The 19771-nt window shown below is 40.2% G+C and overlaps 1 protein-coding gene across 2 annotated transcripts in view; it reads right to left on the bottom strand.

The window, feature by feature from the left end:
- The window catches only part of hdac5 (histone deacetylase 5), a 51182-nt gene that overhangs the window by 7972 nt on the left and 23439 nt on the right, over positions 1–19771 (bottom strand). For both annotated transcript variants that reach the window (XM_084743668.1, XM_084743669.1), the window contains exons 7-22: positions 18159–18290; positions 17285–17394; positions 17000–17116; positions 16698–16809; positions 16023–16136; positions 15699–15892; positions 15508–15626; positions 15207–15402; positions 8877–8988; positions 5713–5846; positions 5106–5226; positions 4186–4343; positions 4037–4092; positions 3816–3903; positions 1131–1250; positions 928–1025 (exon numbers count right to left, since the gene is read on the bottom strand). In XM_084743668.1, the coding sequence (XP_084599794.1) occupies positions 928–1025; positions 1131–1250; positions 3816–3903; positions 4037–4092; positions 4186–4343; positions 5106–5226; positions 5713–5846; positions 8877–8988; positions 15207–15402; positions 15508–15626; positions 15699–15892; positions 16023–16136; positions 16698–16809; positions 17000–17116; positions 17285–17394; positions 18159–18290 (1981 nt within the window). The remainder of the gene's footprint in view (positions 1–927; positions 1026–1130; positions 1251–3815; positions 3904–4036; positions 4093–4185; positions 4344–5105; positions 5227–5712; positions 5847–8876; positions 8989–15206; positions 15403–15507; positions 15627–15698; positions 15893–16022; positions 16137–16697; positions 16810–16999; positions 17117–17284; positions 17395–18158; positions 18291–19771) is intronic.

Here is a 19771-nt window from a genome sequence, read left to right on the forward strand (position 1 = left end):
TTGGTCAACTTCCTCCTCACTAGCTAGCTAATTACTGACATGACATTCAACAGGAAGTTAGCTAATGTTTTGCTAACACCTCCGCCTCTGATTGGCTTGCCCTGATATTCTTACCCTAACTTTACCCAATCATACTGCTCATTAGGGGTGGAGTGGAACAAAGTATGGATCACCCCTCACAGTTTGGCCCGCACGTGATCCGCATACTAAATAAAACCATCATAGCATGAAACAGTTTTAAAGTTGCTGTAATTTTTTTAAGTAATAATTCCCTGAACCTCGATGAGGAGACAAAACTGATGTTTTACCCTGCAGTGCATCTTTGTCTGGCAGCAAAGTCTAAAAAAGAAAAAAAGGAAGAGCGACTGATGTAAAATCCATCACACTGCTTCTATAGAGTGAAATTCCCACCATGGCTTTGGCTATTTTCAGTGGTGTAACTGGAGAACAGGGCATACTTGTCATCATAAAAACAGATTGTTATGTTTACATCAGATTGTGATGTTTACTGTAATGTTCCTGATATCTATTTGTATTTGTATCTGTATTTATATTACATTACAATGGTGCCGCCTATAGCCAAAGATTAAGGCAAAGTGCATTTTTAAAATACTTTAACCATAATACCACTGTGTTTTTTCTTTTTTGCCGATCCAGTAGATTATACAAAGGAAAATTAGGATCTGAACGATGGGTTCTGTGGTCTTTGCACCTCTGCTCCTCAAGTCTAATCCTACCCAACCCAAAGGCAACAAGCACTAGCCAATCAGAGTCAGAGTAGGGCAGGCCATGACTCCTGGGGGAAAAACAGGAAACACACAAAATATATATATATATATACATTTGTGTCTCTCCATTGTCCTTTGTGACAAGGTCATCACTGAAAAAAATTGATTTCAAAGATGATCCAATAATAGTAATGTTTACCTAAAGGCAGTCAGGTACTCCACATCACCCATAGGTGGCTCTACTCCTCCAGTCCACGCTATGTTCACATTAAACCCAACACCTGCACCTGATCCCACCTGCAGAGACAGAGAGAGATTTTATTGTTGTGCATCTTTTGTGATTTCTGTTTGTGCGTGCGTGTGTGTGTGTGTGCATGTGTGTGTGTGCGCGTGTGTGCGCACCTCCTCAGGAGCTCCACTGCCAGGAAAGAAGTTTCCGTCATCGTAGCGATGGAGGGAGATGTAGAGGACGTTGGGGTCACTGTAGAAGGCCTGCTGGGTGCCGTTGCCATGGTGAATGTCCTGCAGTGACAGGTCACGGTGGCATCAGAGAGAAGGTCAGTGAGATGTTATGATATAAAGACACTGAACACAGTAACCGTGGTCAACATTTAATCCTCATCCTGGACAGGATAAGTGGATATTAATTATAGTGAGGTATAGAACTGAAACAGCAGGGAATAAATTCTCTTTTCATAATGTCTTCAAGTGAGAGATGGGACCAATCCAATAAAATACTGGTAACAGGTGTCAATACAGGAAATTCTTTTATAAGATACGACTGATGTCACTGATCAATGTACTGATCCAGCTTCCAAGTTCTTGTAATTGGTCCAAAAGTTAGAACCATCCAAAGAAATGTATTCACACTAAAAATGAACTAAACCATGATTCAGTTTCATCCAAACTGAGACCACCTGTGTCTGTCAGACCAAGGCTCAGCTGTTTGGTCCTGACCGTGGGCCAGGGGAGGTTTTGCATCTGTAATATCTTAAAGGAACAGTTCACCACAAAATCAGCAATACATATTCTTCTTACATCTTTCTTCTGCTGTAGAATCAACTGGAGCTACTTTATTTCTACTAGAAAGAAAGTAGTTCCTACATTAGACTGCTCCCAACAAGGTCTGTGGATTATCTTGAGTAACTGGTTTGTGATTTCTGGAAAGAGACTATGCTGCTGAGTTTTTTACATATATTTTGTGGCGCTTTTTACCATCACATTTAGTTCCATTATACTGAAGAGAAGGCAGACATCTCTACAGCTGATCTTGCGTGAACTGTCCCTTTAAGAACAGGTGGAAAAAAGGTTTTAACACACATATATGAGCTAGGATCATTTTTCTTTTCATTTTTTTCACCTGTGAAACAGATGAAAAAGTTCTGGGAGAGGATTTGTTTTTTTTGTCAGGATCACTCGCTTGTGTGGTTGTTGTGATGCTCATTTCAGCCACAAGGGGCAGAAGTGCACCAACAGGACTAAAAACATTTATGTTTTCTTCCTGGTGAGTTTTCATTTCTCCATGCACTCTTAACACAAATACCATGTGTTAGTAAATTATATGATATTACTCTCATGCCTTTCATTTGGCTAGAAATGTGAGTAAATGTTGATTAAGACATTCTCACTTGTCTCTCAGGGCTTCCGTACAAATCCATAATGAAGACTTTGTGATGGAGTTGTTATGGAAACTAACAGGATGTTTTACTACAGGCTTTTATCCTGATTCTCTTCAGATTAAATCTAAAAGGGTCACTGCAGTGAGTTATGCCAACTTCTTGACCTGCGTGGATGTTAAACTGACCAACAAGCCAACTGGGTGTTTATTTCACAACAGTCTAAATAGACAGTGTGGGGGACAAAATGAATCAGCTGGCCTGTAAATTACACTTAATGGAACACACCAACTCATTTTTCTAATTCAGTCAGTTTTAAAATACTAACCGGACGCTCACATCATGAGGGAGACGACTTGTTCTCCAAGTTGAGAACCAAGAAAATGTTGCAGATCTGTCATGTGGAAATGAATCAGCCTCAGAGTTTATTAAGGAGGTGGATCTTTGTGCGCAGAGAAAGGTGAGAAAAGAGTCACCTGGTTTAAGGTCAGACAGCTCAGTCCTAGTTGTGTAACAGATTGGCAGGCTCTACCATCAATTCTGATCATGTTGTTGTTGTTCAAGTCTGATACATGGTGCAGCACAGTCCTGGCTTTGACTGGAAAACGCAGCCTTTCATTTTCACAGTATGTACAGTAGAGAAAATTCTGCAGTTACTGAGGGTTTAGCAAAACAGTCATATTAGCTACTGTTCTGATGTGAACATGGACACCAGATGGGAAAGGTTGCAAACTGGTTCAAGGTGAATAAGCTGTGCTGTCGTATTAAGAAAACAAATTTTAATTTTTGCTAAATACAAGAATTGTGTGTTCTTGTACACAAAAAGCTCACATGGATTCAACATACTGACTATATCTCAAAACTAGAATTACCGCCTCATGGTTGTTTGTCTCTGTTAACCAATTAAGTTGCAGTTTACAACCACATCTTTCCAAACTCATATATGCTGTGAAGAGTTCATAGGTATTTGAATATGTTATTAAGTGTATGTCGTAATTAGCATATGATTTCTTTTGAGTTATGGCCAAGAATGTGTTTATGAGGTCACTGTGACCTCTGACCTCCAAATTCTAATCAGATCATCTTTGAGTCCAGGTGGTCATTCATGACAAATTTGAAGAACAGTTGGTGGAGCATTGGCTCCATGTGCTGAGGCTGTGAGTCCTCTGCAGCATCCGTGGGTTTGACTCCCGCCTACAGCCCTTTGCTGCATGTCATTCCCCCCACTCTCTCTCTCTCTCTCTCTCTCTCTCTCTCTCTCTCTCTCTCTCTCTCTCTCTCTCTCTCTCATGTTTTCCTGTCATATCTTCAGCTGTCACATAAATTAAAGGCATAAAAAAAAATGTAAAAAAAACCAAATACTTGTTTTCCCTGTGACAGCTCTGACAGATCACGTGTGTGTGTGTGTGTGTGTGTGTGTGTGTGTGTGTGTGTGTGTGTGTGTGTGTGTGTGTGTGTCCGTGTTACTCACCCAGTCCACAATGAGGATCTTTCCCACTCCCAGTTTCTGTTGCAGCAGCTTGGCAGTGATGGCTACTGAATTGAAGAAACAAAACCCCCTGTTCTCACACACACACATGCAGGACACACATATATGTACACAGAAAAAGTGGTACAAACTGTCAGTCATCACCAGTATGTGATGTAGTGAAGTGTTTAGTGGTGTGACAGTAATCTTGTGTGTGTACTCACATGGCGGTGGACTCCTCAGCATGGTGACCTGGCGGACGCACCACTGCGAAGCCGTTCTGCAGCAGAAACACACGCAGAGTGAAGGACGGGTCAGTTAGTGTGTTATTTTCAGAAAACTAAACACCAGCAAGTGTTTCTATGTGCGTTACCTTCAGCTCCCCTGCTGCTACTCTGAAGGCCAGCTCGATGACTGAGCCGACCGCCATGCGGACTGCGGCTGACGAATGCATCTCATTCCATACGGTGTCACTGTCCACCCCTATTCCACCGCAGGGAAGGACAGCATACATCTTCTGGCTGATTGGACCTGAAGCAACCAATCAGAGCTGCGGTTACAGGAGTGTAAACTTGGACGAATTACAGAAAACCAGAAATACGGATTTATCCATCCATTCATAACTTAGTTTTAGATACAATGTAGGAATGTGATCTGTAGACATTACATTGGTGCTGATTTTATTGTTAATTGGTTATTGTAGTTTTTTTTTCTTGTTGTTTTGGCTCATTTTGCCTTGGATTTATAAATTGTTTTACACTATGTTTTCTTGTGTGGATAGCAGGGAGAGTTGTTACTACCTTGGTAGTGGCTAATGGAGACCCAAATAAATTAATTAATTAATAAAAAAAAAATCCTGCTAACCCTTTTTACTGCATCAAATAACTAATTAAAACCAAACTGATGAATAAATTAACACTTGAACAAACATCAGCATGATACGAACTACCTCAAATGACAGAAATCATCTTATTTGATGTGTACTTTGATGTTTTAGTTTGGCCCTTGTCCCAACTATTAAAATGGGCGAGGCAGGATTCAGACAGAGCCACTAGGCTACCTTGAGTATTTGATGATAACACAAACTATTTGTTAAATTCTGCAGACATTCCATATATTAGTGACCAAGACATCTCAGCTGGAAAAACACTGCACCTCCAAGGCGCTCCCAGCTGGGTGTTTTCAGAGGAGCACCTGGTGTTTTCAGCTGAGAAAAATGCTTTTGTGAACACAGCCCCATTGTGTTAGCTATGGAGGTGAGACAGACAGACAGACAGACAGACAGACAGGTACCCAGCAGCTTCTTGTGGTCCAGCTTGTGTCGATTCAGTGGACTGGTTCCATACAGAAGAGTGTGGAACTCTGAATGGACAGACTGGATCTCATCCAGAGACGCTTTACGCCCACGAATCCTCTGCTCACACACAGACAGAGAGAGAGAGAGACTGAGTAAGGAATTTACACATTTTAAATTTGCACCTAACAAATAAATAATAGAATGGATATTTGGCAGTTGCTTAGGTCATGTAACTACTGTAAAAAAATGAGCTGTTACAGATGAGATGGAAAAAGAAACTTTGGCGTGTGGATGCAGAGGAGATGGAAACGATGTTAAAATGAGATCAGCTGTGCAATCAAACTGCCACGAAGGCTTCACTCACTTTCTCTGGGAGGTGAATGTTGGCAGTGAATTGCAGTGCATGCTGGGATAGCCTGCAGTGTGTGCACCGGTCATGACATTACATCACTGTGGGCGTAGCTCCTCTGTGAGTATAAAGGTCCTGTTTGCAAAGTGTGTGTGTGTGTGTGTGTGTGTGTGTGTGTGTGTGTGTGTGTGTGTGTGTGTGGGTGTGTGTGTGTGTGTGTGTGTGTGTGTGTGTTTGTGTGTGTGTGTGTATACCTCGCAGCGGCCCAGCAGGCCCGTCTCCTGCAGTCTGGACCAGATGCTTTGCACTCTCCCAGCATGCTCTGGGTGGATGTGAGCGTTGCCACACACACACTGATGCTTCAACATCAGACTGTCATATACAAGCCCTGAAGAGACAGAGAAGAGACAGATATTAATACCACATGTTGTCAAATAAAAGCCCACTGAAATACAAAAAAATAATGTATATTATGATTCATATGATAAATTATCTGCAATTAGCCCTGAACAACAACAAATATGTGTTAATGCTCCTCCCCAATATATTTTTGTAGTAACAAAGAAGCACCACAAGATGTCAGTAGCTACAAGTGATCCATGTGTGATCCATGGAGACATGCAGGACATTAAATTTACCACAACACTTCTACTGGACAGAAGCAGACATTAGTAAGAACCTGGGATGTGATACACATTTGAAATGTTTTATCTGAATCTTCTATTTACATTACAAGAATATAGGACTAATTTACAGAGGTTATATACAGTGATCACATCTGTCCAGGTCAATTTAATCACTGTGAACAAGTGTTTTTGTTTTCTCTAATTTCTCATGTATATTATCATCTAATTTATATTTATATAATCATTACATGGATATTTAAGCAAAATAAGCACTAAACACCATGTTTGAGCATTTCTTGCTCTGAAAATATATGATGTCATAAACCTAAGGAACCAATCCCTTTAATTGAGGGAGTGGCACTATACATATCATTATCAGCAAGAAGCCAGAGAAGCTGGTTGTAACTGGTTACCGTGATTAGCTAGAAAAACAGAGGAGGAGGCAAACAGCTACTGTCAGGTGGAGTGGAGAGGACAGGGACTATTTGCACATTGATGAATCCTTGAATACTAATCGAAGCTATTTCAAAATATGCATTGAAAAACTTCTTGCATTTTATATTGTTTAAACTGGAGGTGGACTTTTATTACTATTTATTAAATTTTATTGACTATCAAAATACAGCACAGCTGTTTCAAAAGTTTTTGAAATGACCATGCAACTTAAATTTCTCTATTGTGTATAATTCAAATGCACTATAATACAGTACAGCATATAAAATATAGTGTGCTGTAAGTCACTGCTGCATCTCATTGGCTTCCTTTTGGCAATCTGTCATAAGCTTTAGGGATACTTTGTTTTTCAGTGACAAAGAATTACTTTTTGTTTTCTCTTCATGATTGAAATGTGCACACAGCAGCAGCCTCAGGAAGGTTATCATGAAGTGAAGTATCATGGGAGTTAAGTTTTTTTTTTTTTAAAGAATAATCACCTTATTTCATTTTTTGCCTCGTTTTGTATGAAAAGACCCCAAATGCACACTGTAAGCAGACTGATTTCTATAATCGAATTATATAAACAGCATTTGTATAGCGATGATTCTGTCCTGAGCTTTATGATCCATAAGCACTGAGCGTGATCAATATAACTGATTTCCACATATAGTCTTTGTTATTTATAGACAGACTGCCTGCACCACACAGCCAGGTTAGCTGTTGCAGCTTGCTTGATTTTATTTGTTTCTGTAGCTATACAGCCATAGATGACAAAGTAGCTTTGAAAAATCTACATTTAGTCTCAAACTAGGCAGCAAATACTATTTTTCTGTAAATGTTATATAAGAATTAGAATGAATAAATTTCTCAGCTTGCTAAATCGGAGCATATTCTTTGACTTTTTTTGTCAATATGTTATATATTACTGTACTTGGACTGTGCTCAGCTCATGTTAAGTTGTTCTGAGGTCACAATCACAGAGGTTCTAAATCTCAGTAAATTTTCTTTCTATGGTAGAATCTACTGGAACCATTTTCTTTCAGCGGTAGAATCTATGGTATCTACTTTCTTTCTACTATAAAGAAGTAGCTCCTACATAACATGGTCTTTGAATTATCTTGAGTAACCAGGTCATGATTTTTGGAGAGAGACGCTGGTTTTGATTTTTTCAAATTGATATTTTTGGCGGTTTGACCACCACAAGCTGAGCACCATTTAGTCCCATTATATTGGAGAAAAGGCAGACATCTCTACAGCTGATATCTCCAAAACTCAGATGGATGGATAAATAGCACTAAAGGTGAGAGGAACAATGTGCATTTTTGATTTTGGGGTGAACTGTCCCTTTAAGACCTTTTAAAAAAGCTGCTGAGAGGAGCTGAGAGAAATCCTAAGATACCAGAAAGAGGGTGGTTGACTCTGTTGCTATGGATGACATCATGTTTTTTGAATGAACTCACCATGTCTACAGTGATTGGTTGACAGGTGACGGGTCTGTGTCAGTTAATGTGAAATAAAACATTCATCAATAATACACAGGAGCACGAAGCAAACCACGTCTCCTGTGACCAGTTAGCAAACTACACTAGCTTACTACACGTTCCCAGGTGAGTACAGATTTGACTTGGAAATAATTGTGGGTAATGGGATTAGTTCTGGTTCTCAGCTTTGCGGGGCAGGTACAGGTGGGTTTGCAAAACTGGACCGGTGCAATATCACTTTCATGAGGTTGTTATTCTCAGAAGACAAATCACAGACAAACTTGGCATTTCAGAATTCTGGCAGTCGCAGTCCAGCAGCAGATATAACCAAACGGGCAAGAGATACAGAAGTATTCATTGCTGTACTGCCACACTACAAACAGCTTCTTCCCCCTCAGTCCATCAAAATGAATGTTTTTTTGTTATGTTTTATTCTGGGTTGTCTACAAAAGTACATTTCATCACACAACCTCGTGTTGCAACATGATCACCAGTATGAAACTGGTGAAGGAAATGATGAGTTTGTGCTGACAGCAAACAGCAGCAAGAGCAAACTAACGTAGCAAAACTGAAACAAAACAGAGGATTTTATACTTGAAAATGTTCAAATATACTAATAAACCAGGAAATTCACCACAATAGACAAAACCCTACCTATGAATTTATGGTATTTCAGTCCGATTACTAAATTCATCCAAGCCATCAGCTAACAGAGGGGCAGCTCCTTGTTGCTAGGCAACAAGCATGGTGGCTTACAGTAGGCGGACTGACACCGCTGATGTCAAACTCCCATCCAATGACGAACCAGATGTGACACCTCCCCCCACCTCCCAAAAAAAAAAAAAAAAAAAAAAAAAAGGCCACAAAGAAACTGACCAGTGGTGAAGAGGTGTTTGATGGGATTGACAGTGGCTGCAGGGGAGGACTGCGCTCTTCCCAGGGGTCTGTGGGGCAGCGAGGACTGGAGCACACCCAGCTGCTGCAAGGCCTGATGGGAAGGGGAAGAGAGAGAGAGAGAGAGAGAGAAGCAGAGAAAGTTGTGATTCATAGCAGAAGGATGAATCAGACATCGGATCCATTCACTGCAATGACGGAGGAGAGAGTGTGTGTGTGTGTGTGCGTGTGTGTGTGTGTAAAACATGACAGAAGGATTAACACCAACCCCCCTCCTGTCTCTCTCCTGTCATCACACACACTCAAACTACTATCATTCTAATTGTTGAACACTTTCATTAAAATCAATGTATGAAAACATACCATTAAAGAGACAATACACCCAAAAAATTAAAAAATACATATTTCTCCTAGAGCCTCTAGTGCACTCTAATGCAATTTTTTTGAGAAGATTTATCCTTTAAGGGTTTATAATTATGAAATTTATGTAATTTATTTAATGTTTTGGTTGGATTTTTATTTCTGAACTTGCTCTGTGCCAGAAATCTCCCTCGTCCCAGACAAAAACTTGCTTGAAACAATCTAAAAACATGTTAAAAGCCTTCAAAATCTAAAACTTACAATACCTAATGATAACATAGGTATGTAAATGTGCTATTACAATCAACACCGTTTTAAAATCATTTTTTAATTTAAATCTTGTCCCCATTAAATTGTGTCCCAGATTTCTGTCAACTGTACAAAAACCTGATTTAATGAGACGTAAAAAAGGTTAGCTCTACCCTAAGGACCACTGTTTCATTTGCTGTTTTTTAAGAAAGGCAGGAATACTGCTCAAGCACTGGTAAACTTTCTATTCATACAAATTCATGAACTAATATTTCTATCAGATGTGTTTCAACCATAACATGTCAACTCTGTAGCCCTTCTATATCAAAGCTAAATAAGAATTATGGTTTAAAATGTGTATTTTGATTAGCATTAAGAGAACTCTGAGCAATTTTAAAACATAATATTGCTACTCAGTCCGACTATGCTGTGAAAAGAAAAAAATTAACATCTTATCAGCTCCATCAGATTTTCCATCTGACAGGGATCTTTAAAAATAGATTTTTTTCCAGCATAATTGAAGAGTAAAAATCAATAATGAGTGAATCAGTGAGAATGAGTGATTCTTTCCTTTTTATCATTACAATTGACTTATTAGCTGATCGATCGTTTGATTGACAAAAATTTCTGCTACTACACTTTTTATGACAACAACAATTGTTACACTCTTAGTTTTCATGACACTTGGACTGACTGTCTTGAAGTTTCACTGATTACCAGCCTCCACAGTGTGTGTGTGTGCGTGCACTGCAGACACACACACACACACACTCATAGTCTGTAGTGTCTATATATAGGGGGTGTTGCTGTGCTCCCTGCTGTGAACAGGGTGACTCATCATGTGTGGGTGGACACTAAAACACACACACACTTGAAGATGTACAGACATACAGCAACACACAGCGATGAGTCCAGTGGTTGAGTCATCAGCTGGTGATGTCACCGCAGCGTCGACAATTGTGTGTGTGTTTGTGTGTGTGTGTGTGTGTGTGTCAGTCCCTCTGCTAAAGTTCGACTGGACACCCAGCCGTGAAAGCTCTCCTGTTTTCATGCCGTAATGGTTGAAGAGCTCGTCTTTGTTCAAGTTTGTTGTGTTTTTTTTCCCCACTCTCATTTCACATATATATCCTTTATATGTCACAAAATGGTAAGTGTTGTGCAATTTTATATTCAAATCCTACCCTTTTCAGTTTCTGCAAAATGTCAAAGCTTTCTCCTGATGACTCATCCTGTACTTGTGTGCTTATGAAAAAAAAGAAAAAAATAGTTAAATGCGATCATACATTTTGGATTGATCCATTCAACGCTCTCCTCAAATAAAAGCTGCCTCCTCCTCCTCAGGCACAAACACCACCCACAGTGGACACGGGTTAGAGGTGTGTATTTGGGTGTGATGAGGCAAGAGAGAAAAAAGATCTTATAAAAAGTATTGAAGTGCGTAGGTTAGGGCTGGAAGACAGCATGTGACACTCCTGCTGATGTTTAAAAGACTACTTTCAGCAAGGCACTGCTGTGACGAATGAAGGATCAAAATCAATGCAACAGTCCCAGAAATATCTTTTTAATTGCACCCCTCTTCCATATTGCCTACATTATCCACAATGCAGTGCAACTTCATTGACTGTAGACTCCTCTCTGTGGGTAAACATTACAATGTTTGTTGTGGGTGAGTCTTAAGGCTTGTGCAAAAACACACGTTTTATGTTTTAAATGGTTTAAATGTCACTGCCAACATACTTCCATGCTTCCTTTACATTAGCATGGATGTTAAGCAATACATCCACTAGAGGGCGCCGCTCAGAGTGAACCCAGAAGAAGAAGAGTCAGTTTGACAACATCAAACATGGCACCACTGGATGAGGCTGTAAAAATGTACCTCTTGAGAAAGAGGCAGAAGCGCAGGCAGCGTTGTGGATGGAGGTGGTCTATGCGCCATTAAATACATCACAACATGTGGATTGAGATTTTTTTCCACGGCCTTACTGGTGCCGAATGTCTCTTCATTGTGTCCTGTGGTCGTGTCTCGCTTTAACTACTGGCAACACTGCCCCACAACTACAGAAGGTACTGCTCTGTATCCCTGAGCTTTCAGAAAACCTGCAGAACGATCTACTCACTCACTCTCCTGGACCACAAGTGTTAGCTGGAACAGTTCACATTAACCAGTGGGACCAGACTGGCCGACCAGTACATGCTCACGCAATGAATGGACGCTCCTTCTGTGATTGCTACCGCAGTGAATTAAAGATTTATTTCCACCAAACCAGAGCAGGTGATTGCTGGAACAGTGGAAAGACTAGACAAGATGGTTTAGTTTTATTTTGTTTGTCTGTTGAGTTTAAATAAAGTGTCTTTTATGGAGTTAACAAGGCAGTTAAAGCTCGTCTTAGTTTGGTGAAAGAGAGAAACTTCAATTCAGAAGATGATCTGTTGCATTTTTCTGTTTAATAATGAAAATATGTGCGAGAATATTTCCTTTCTTGACATTTTGCAAGTGTAATTTGGTTATTTTGTTGCGGCTCACAGCAGCAGCAGCTGGTGAAAAATGTGTGATAAAACTTTCAAAATAAAACTTGAGCCATTAACTTCAATTTTAGCATCCAACAAACACAACCAGAGGACATTTTAGCTTGATTATGTGGACGACTACTCTGTGTGTGCCTCATTTTGCCTCCAGCTAACACCATGTCGTCAGCCCAAAAAGTGTCTACACAGATGCAGGTGTGTTAAGAACTTCTTTCAGACTCTCCGTTCCCAGACACTTCTTTTTTTTTTTAATTTACAAAACTCGTGGTCTTCAGCCCCAACCATTGCTAACTAATATGCCATAACTCAAGGCATTCTCTCTCTAATGCTGCATTATGTTCACCAGCTAGTGATGAGGTCATGTGCAGTGGGTTTGCATTTTCACTGAAAACAGCATCCTGTTGTTGCTGCAAATGAGGCTGATGGGAACGGTGAGACTGAAGAGAAAGTTACAGATTGTAAAACAGAAACAATGAGCTGAAAGACACTATAAAGTTCCACAGAGCTGAAGGGAACTGCAGAGTGAGTTTGGCTCTATAAGCAAATCCTTTCACATTACACACATACTGTTTTTGCACCAAATTTAGAGTGTATACATGTTTTTTTTTAATGTGGAAATAGGTGATTGACTGCTTTCCCATCACCTATGTACAAGTTTGGCTTTCTGTTGTTGTTTTTTTTTCTGACATGCCATCATGAAATCTCAGACTCAGCTCATGTCTGTGCAGGAGAGCAGAAAGAAAGAAAGACGTCTTTAAATGTCTCTGTTTCTCTGTTCCTTTACAGCTTCTAACTGAATCTCTGTGGTTTGATTTCTGTCCTACGTGACTGTTTCTACTTTCAGGTATCTGCTTTATTTTACTGTTTCATGTTTGCTGTCAGCTGCATGGGAGAAGTTTTAAGCTACTGCTGATAAAAACCCAGCATTTCCCGATTCGCTGCTTTACAATAAAGCTTTGAGATGACTAAATGACAAAGGTCTTTTATTGTGAAGGATCTATAGAATCTATTGTTTTATAACCGTTTGACTTGAGACAAGCTGTCATTAGTCAAAAATTCACATTCAAGCGGCTGCTAACTCTGCTGTGCTGGGCGACACACTGAGTCATATTGAGTCAAACCAAACAACACATGGATATGGATGGAAAAGGCGCAAAAGAGTCTTGTAAGTTATTGACAGGGGCAACTCAGAGAGGGGGTTAAAATTAACATGTCCACTTGGATGTCACGTTTCTGATCAAAGCTGGAGTGATAAACACTCATGACTGCTGCAAAGTTGTGTGACCTGGGAGTGAACGCCAATTGTACCGTTCATCCATTGAAATCATAAACCAGATGTTAGTGGGTGTTTGTGGTCAATCAGGTTGTCTATTGTTAATTTTTTAAAAAGTCATTAGTGCATCTGCAGTCCCACTGAAATTAAATTGTTAATTGTCTGCTATAGAATACATATTTATTCTGAAAATCACATGTGCTCTCCTGAGAAAAAACATCAATATTTAAGAAGAATGTTTCATATCAGCTTCATGATTGGTCACTGTTTCTGTTCATTAACCAGTTGGACTGTCGTCACACAGCCAATCAGATCCTTTCATTTTCAACTGTATTTGCATAACACAGCAAAACAAGAGCCACAACAAAGCAAGAGCTACAAATGTTGAACTACAACTTCAGAAGTGTTCTGTGTAAAGTCCCTTTCTTGTGTTGCACCTAGTCTTATTGAACGAGCAACCCAACAAATTCCATATATTGTCTCAGGGTTCAAGAAGTTTCTGTCATGCTGACAGTTCGGAGACATAGGCTGGGTAGCAGGGTCCATGCAATGGAAATGTGAAACGATCCAGTTGTGAGACTGCATGATTCAAATGGCAGAGGACAGAATAAACAGGAAGAAATTTACGTGGAGCAGACCATACTTTCTCCACTGACAAAAGAGCTCAAATCAGCTTTTAAGAAGGTTGATAAGCGTCAATAGTGCGCCCTCATAACTATTCAAACTACAACTGCTCAAATACAACAGTGTTAGTCTTTTGAAGCCATATGAGCAAGTTATTCGAGGACACTAGGTCTTGTCTGTGACGTGGAAACAGGCTTTGTTAAATTTTGGCAAACTAACCACATGTACTTTTCATTGAGAGCAGATAATAGGCATGTTATGCAATGAGCTCACAAGGCACAATGTGTTGTTCCTCTGAAGAAGCAGCACCTAAAAAGAATAGTCAATAGTGATACGCAAACGCACTGCAGATCAGTATTTCTATGTGTGAAAACAAGCGTGCGGAGGTGTAAAACACCTGAAGCCATCTCAGGTTTGGACTGAAGTAGCAGGCCAACCGTTAGCTGTGATGAGTCAGACAGCTAACACACACACACACACACACACACACCCCAACATCTGTAACAGAACAAACACACTGAGACAGAAAACAGCAGGAGGTCGGCTGATGATGCATCCGTGTGATTCATCCCTCTGTGGGATGATGCTGCGTAACCAAAATGTCCTGAATTGAAGACTGACCTGGGATCTTAAAGCAGCGCTTCCCAATCTGTTTTGTGTGACGTGCACCCCACATCCCAATCAGATGAGCTTCTTCATCCATCCCACCCACCACATTCTGAATGTGCACTTTTCATCTGATTTTAAATGGGGTGTTAAGTAACACAACATAAGATGAACACTGCCACAATATTTTTTTATACAATTAATTCTGAATTATCAATGCAGTTATACTCTGCAACTCAGAGTGGCAGAGACTGGACCTCTCCACCATGTATCTTTCAACATTTACTTTAACTCTGTTTATCCTTGAATTTTAGATATTTTTTTCAAAAATATATTCATTATTTATAGCTAATCTCTACTGTGTATCTGCTACTTTTATGTAATATTTCAACTTTTTAACTGGAGGTTTGTTTTTGTACTAAACACAAATATGTGTAAATATTTTTTGATCAACTCATTCCCTCAAGTTCTTTTGAATTAACTGAATTAAAAAATAAATTCCAGTGTTCCACAATCTTTCATGTGCCCCCTGGAGTGCAACAACCCCTAATTGGGAAACATGTGATGTGTAGAGCATATGGAGCTGCTGAGAAACGCTGGGACTTTGATGTAAAAACAGCAGACTGAAGCACACGGAGTGTCTGTAGAGAGAAGCACTGCGCTCACACACTAACCTGTGTGTAGCCCCCCCTCTCCTCTTCGTCGCCCTCCCTCAGCTGGATGACGTCGTCTTCCTCTTCCTCTTCATCCAGCTCGCTCTCGGTGCTTTCCCCTTTGACGTGCACGCCCCCGTGCTCCTCCTCACTCTTCGTGTGCACACCAAGTCGCTCAGAGGAAGGCGTGCTGTCGTCCGACCCCTCCTTCTGAAGCCTGATTGGTCAGAATAACAAGACAGACATTCAGTTGCAATAACATTTATAGGTAAGGTTAAATCAGTCATTCATACTGTGTGATTGGTTGTCAGAAATGCCACACCTGTGAAGGCTTGCCCCTCCCTCGTCCTCCTGCATGTCATTGGTCTCTGTTAGCTCCTCCTCTGTCTCCTCTGGGTGGGTGGGCGGCGGCCTGGGAAGCTCTGCCCCCTTCGAGAGCATCTGCACAGACAACGTTATGTTAATGCTTGAGCGTGTGTGTGTGTGAATGTGTGTTTGTGTCAAATTGTGCACCTTGTAGTGTTTCTCAAGGAAGTGCTGGTGTTGCTGTTGGACCACCAGCTGCTGCAGGGCCTGGGGGGACTGGGGCAAAGGTGCGCTCTGGGTCCGAGCCAGCGGCCGATGGCGAGGCAGCTTGTTGACCGACCTCATGCCGCTGGACACGCCTCTCTCCGCCGTAACCAGCGGCGATTGGCTGTACATGGGGACTGAGTGGGTGGAGGGTCATAACAGAGACAATGAGTTGCATACTTCGGATGGACACTGCCGTGGATGTTATCACAGACTTTAGTGTGCTTGTGCTTTTGCGTGTGCGTGTGCGTGTGTGTGTGTGTGTACCAGCTAGCATAGCAGTCTGTTGTCTGGCCTGCTCCAGCAGGAGGACGTGCTGCAATAACGAGGAATGGGCAGAATGAGAGCTGGGGGGCGGAGTCTCCACATCATGTCCCACCCCTGCAGAGAAACATCATTCAATCAGCAGGAGTTCAGAATGATACAGTACATTTCAAAACTAAATGCTTTCCTCAAACATTCTAAGAAATAAAAGTGATAACAAGAACCATAATTTCTTATTGAGAACACAGTCACGAGGTTCTACAGAGAATCCTTTTGTATTCCAAGCATTTCATCTTGAACACAATCAAGAGTTCGACCGGGACCCCCTTTTTATTCCACGTGTTTTATCTAGAACTCAACAAGGGTGTTCTAACGAGAACCATTTTATATTCCAAGGGTTTCTGCTAGAACCCTGCCAGGGGGTTCTCCCAAGAATCCCTGAAGAACTCTTTTCTCCAAAAGCATTCTTTGGATGGAAAAGGTTCTTTATGGAACCCTTCACCTTACAAAAACCCTTTCTTCAAAACAGGGTTCTTTAGAAGCATATAGTTCTGGGTAGAACCTCAGCTCTTCAAGAAGAAAACTTTTGGAACCCTTATTTCTAAGAGTGTCTATACATGACATTGGATAATACATATTTACATGCATACATATAGATTTATCTACAGTAAAGACTACCTGCAGGTAGGGAGGATGTGGAGAGGAACTTCCCTGTTAGAGCTCCACCCCCTCGCAGTGATTGGATGGCTTGACGCTCGGCTTCTTGCTGGGTAGACAGCTTCTGGGGAGCCTGTGAAGGGCACATTACCATGGTTACCAAACAGATACATCTCTGGGTAACCACCACACAATGTGGAAAAGTCTGTACTGTAAGTGGTAACTTCAGGTCATGTGACATCCTTGGTCCCAGCTTGTAAAACTTGGTCATCACAAAATAAACGTCTGTAAAAGAAGAAAAAACACAAAAACTGTTGACCCACCGTGATGTGTGTGTTGGCGGGGAGGCCCAGGGAGATATTCGGCAAGGAGGGCGAGGTGTAGAGATTCAGAGGACTCAATGTCCCATCAGCCCCCAGCGTCTGATGGAGAGATCTCAGCTGCAGACAGACAGATACAGACTGGTTAACTTAGGTGTCTAGTTTGTGGAAGTAGCTGAGAGGGTGGTCTGTAGATTCATCTAAGTTGCCATGGTGACCGATGCTTTCAAAGCAATGGTGATAGAGTAAAGTTTGACATTTTAAAGTTAATTGTTTGTGTGTGTGTACCTCAGTCTGTATGTTGGGGACCGAGCCCGTGTTGCCATTGGCGATAGCTGAATTGGAACTGTTGGGACTGCTGGGACCTGAACCTGGAGCGCTATTACAGAGAGAGGAGACTGGTCGAGAGACACAGACAGAGAGAGAAAGAAAGAGAGAGAAAAGGGAATTAATCTTTAAATAAATTCATGAAATATATTGAAATGTATTAATAAAGGGACAATTCACCCCAAAATCAAAAATACATAATTTTCCTCTGGCCTGTAGTGCTACTTATCCATCTAGATTTTTTTGGTGTGACTTACAGAGTTTTGGAGATATGGACTGCAGAGATGTCTACCTTGTCCTGCTTCATGTTGGGGTCCTGCATCATCTTGATGGGGTGTATTTCATAATAATAACCTACTTACTGTGTATTATCCCACTCTTTATTTGGATACTTGCCAAAAAAATATTTGGCACACATTTATATGACACAAAATATTCCAAAATATTAAATTTAAAATGATTTTATGGCATTATTTAATTTCATATTATTGGTGTCTCTTTCCAAAACTCCCAGTCACAATCCCAGTCCCAGATAATACAGACCTTGTTATGAGCAGTTTCATGTAGGAACTACTTTCTATAGCTGTAGCTTTTTTTGGTGGTTTGAGCACCATAAGCTGAGTGCCATTTAGTCCTATTAAATTCTGGAGAAGGCAAATCTGCAAAAACTTTGCAAATCTAAATGGATAAATAACACTACAGGCAAGAGGAGAAATACGGATTTTTGATTTGAAGGGTGAACTGTCCCTTTAAAATAATGTATTTACAGTGAATTACTACTACTGCGTTTTTCAGTGTCCAACCTCGCACCACGTGTGCATGTGTGTGTGCTCACCTGATATCTCTATGGCTCTCTTCTTAAAGGTGCTGATGACAGTTCCATCCTTCCTGCGAAGGAGTGGAGAGCTCCGCCTCTCTGCCACTTTCTGCTTCAACCGTGAGCGCACCTTCAAATTAGGCTCCGACACTGGACGAGTGACGCAAAGAGACAGGAAGAAAAAAAAATCAGTCAGCACTGGCACCAATCAATGACTCTTTTTTCTTATATTACAGTCTGTTTGGATAAATATGCATCTTTTGTCAAAGTAGTTGTTTTTACATGTTGTTGAGTCTGACTTTTTTTCTTGTGTTGTTGTCACTTTTAGGTACCATGTAAATAGCATTTTTGTAAACCCTTTTAAACCAAGTGAAACACAGGTCTCTTCTAAACCAATTAACTCTACTCTGTTTGTTTCAGTGTGACGTGCAGTGTTTTGTTTGGCAGAGTGTTTCTGGGGTATTTTAAGGTGACTGGTGGTTTGCCAACAGGAGGCGATCAGGGCGGATGCAGGAGCACAGGCTGTCTGGTAATCCTACATTATAGTTTGGCTGGCTGCACTTTTTGGCTGGCCAGTTGGCTTGCTGGATGAGCAGCTACAGAAGGTGTATTTTAAGGTGGCTTTGGTTTGTAAGTCAAGGTTAAGGGAGGAAGCAGGAAGAGGAAAAAGTATCCAGGTTTTATTGGTTTAAGCTGCCTGAATATGGAAGATCGCAACTGCCAAAATAAAAAAAGAACATAAATAAATGAAAAAAGATATTGAAAATTCATTTATAAATGTGACATAAATATAATTCATGTTTATTTTCGTCGTAGGAACATTTGCATAATGTAGGAAAAAATGCATTAAGGGATGTAAAAAAAAAAATACAGAAATAAATAAGTTTAGGGAAAAATGCAAAAGGAAACAAATACATAAACAAATACATTCATCAATTAATAAAAAGGAAATTAAATGAGAATATAAACACAGCAGAATTAATATAAAGGTAAATAAATATAGAACAAATTAACAGAAACATTAAAAATGAATGTAATTGTAATTTTCATTACTTTACAAATGTGGTATAAATTAATTAATATATTAAAATATTTATTTTGTTTTGGAATTTTCTTCTGTATTTATTTACAATAAGAAAATATGCATAATGAAGCAAAGATGCATTCATAAGTGTAAACAGAGAATACAGAAATAAACGAGTTTGGAGAAATAAATAGTTGAAAAAATGCAAAGGGAAATAAATACATAAATTAATCAATAATTCAAAAATGAAATTAAATGGGAAAGTTAAGAGAGGGGAATTAATATAAGGTAAATAAATACAGGAAGAAATTAACAGAAATATTTTTTTAAAATCTAGGCGACAATTAATTCACAAAATGTGACATAAATGTGCCTTTATCGCCATATGAATTCATTTATTGAGTCATTCATTTATTTATATTTAATTTCAGCAGTAAGGGTCCTCCATAAGAAGTCCTGAATCTAGAAAGACCATTTGACCACGTGGCACTGGGACAATCAATGACAGGTCTGACTGAGCAGGACTTGGACATGCTATAAGTCCATTCATTCCATCCAAAGACTGCAGGGGCCTGGATACAGAATCCCAGAATATATGGGAGGATTT

The sequence above is a fragment of the Lutjanus erythropterus genome, chromosome 19 (assembly GCF_056507025.1).
Source record: "Lutjanus erythropterus isolate fLutEry1 chromosome 19, fLutEry1.hap2, whole genome shotgun sequence".
Classification (NCBI taxonomy): Eukaryota; Metazoa; Chordata; class Actinopteri; order Lutjaniformes; family Lutjanidae; genus Lutjanus; species Lutjanus erythropterus.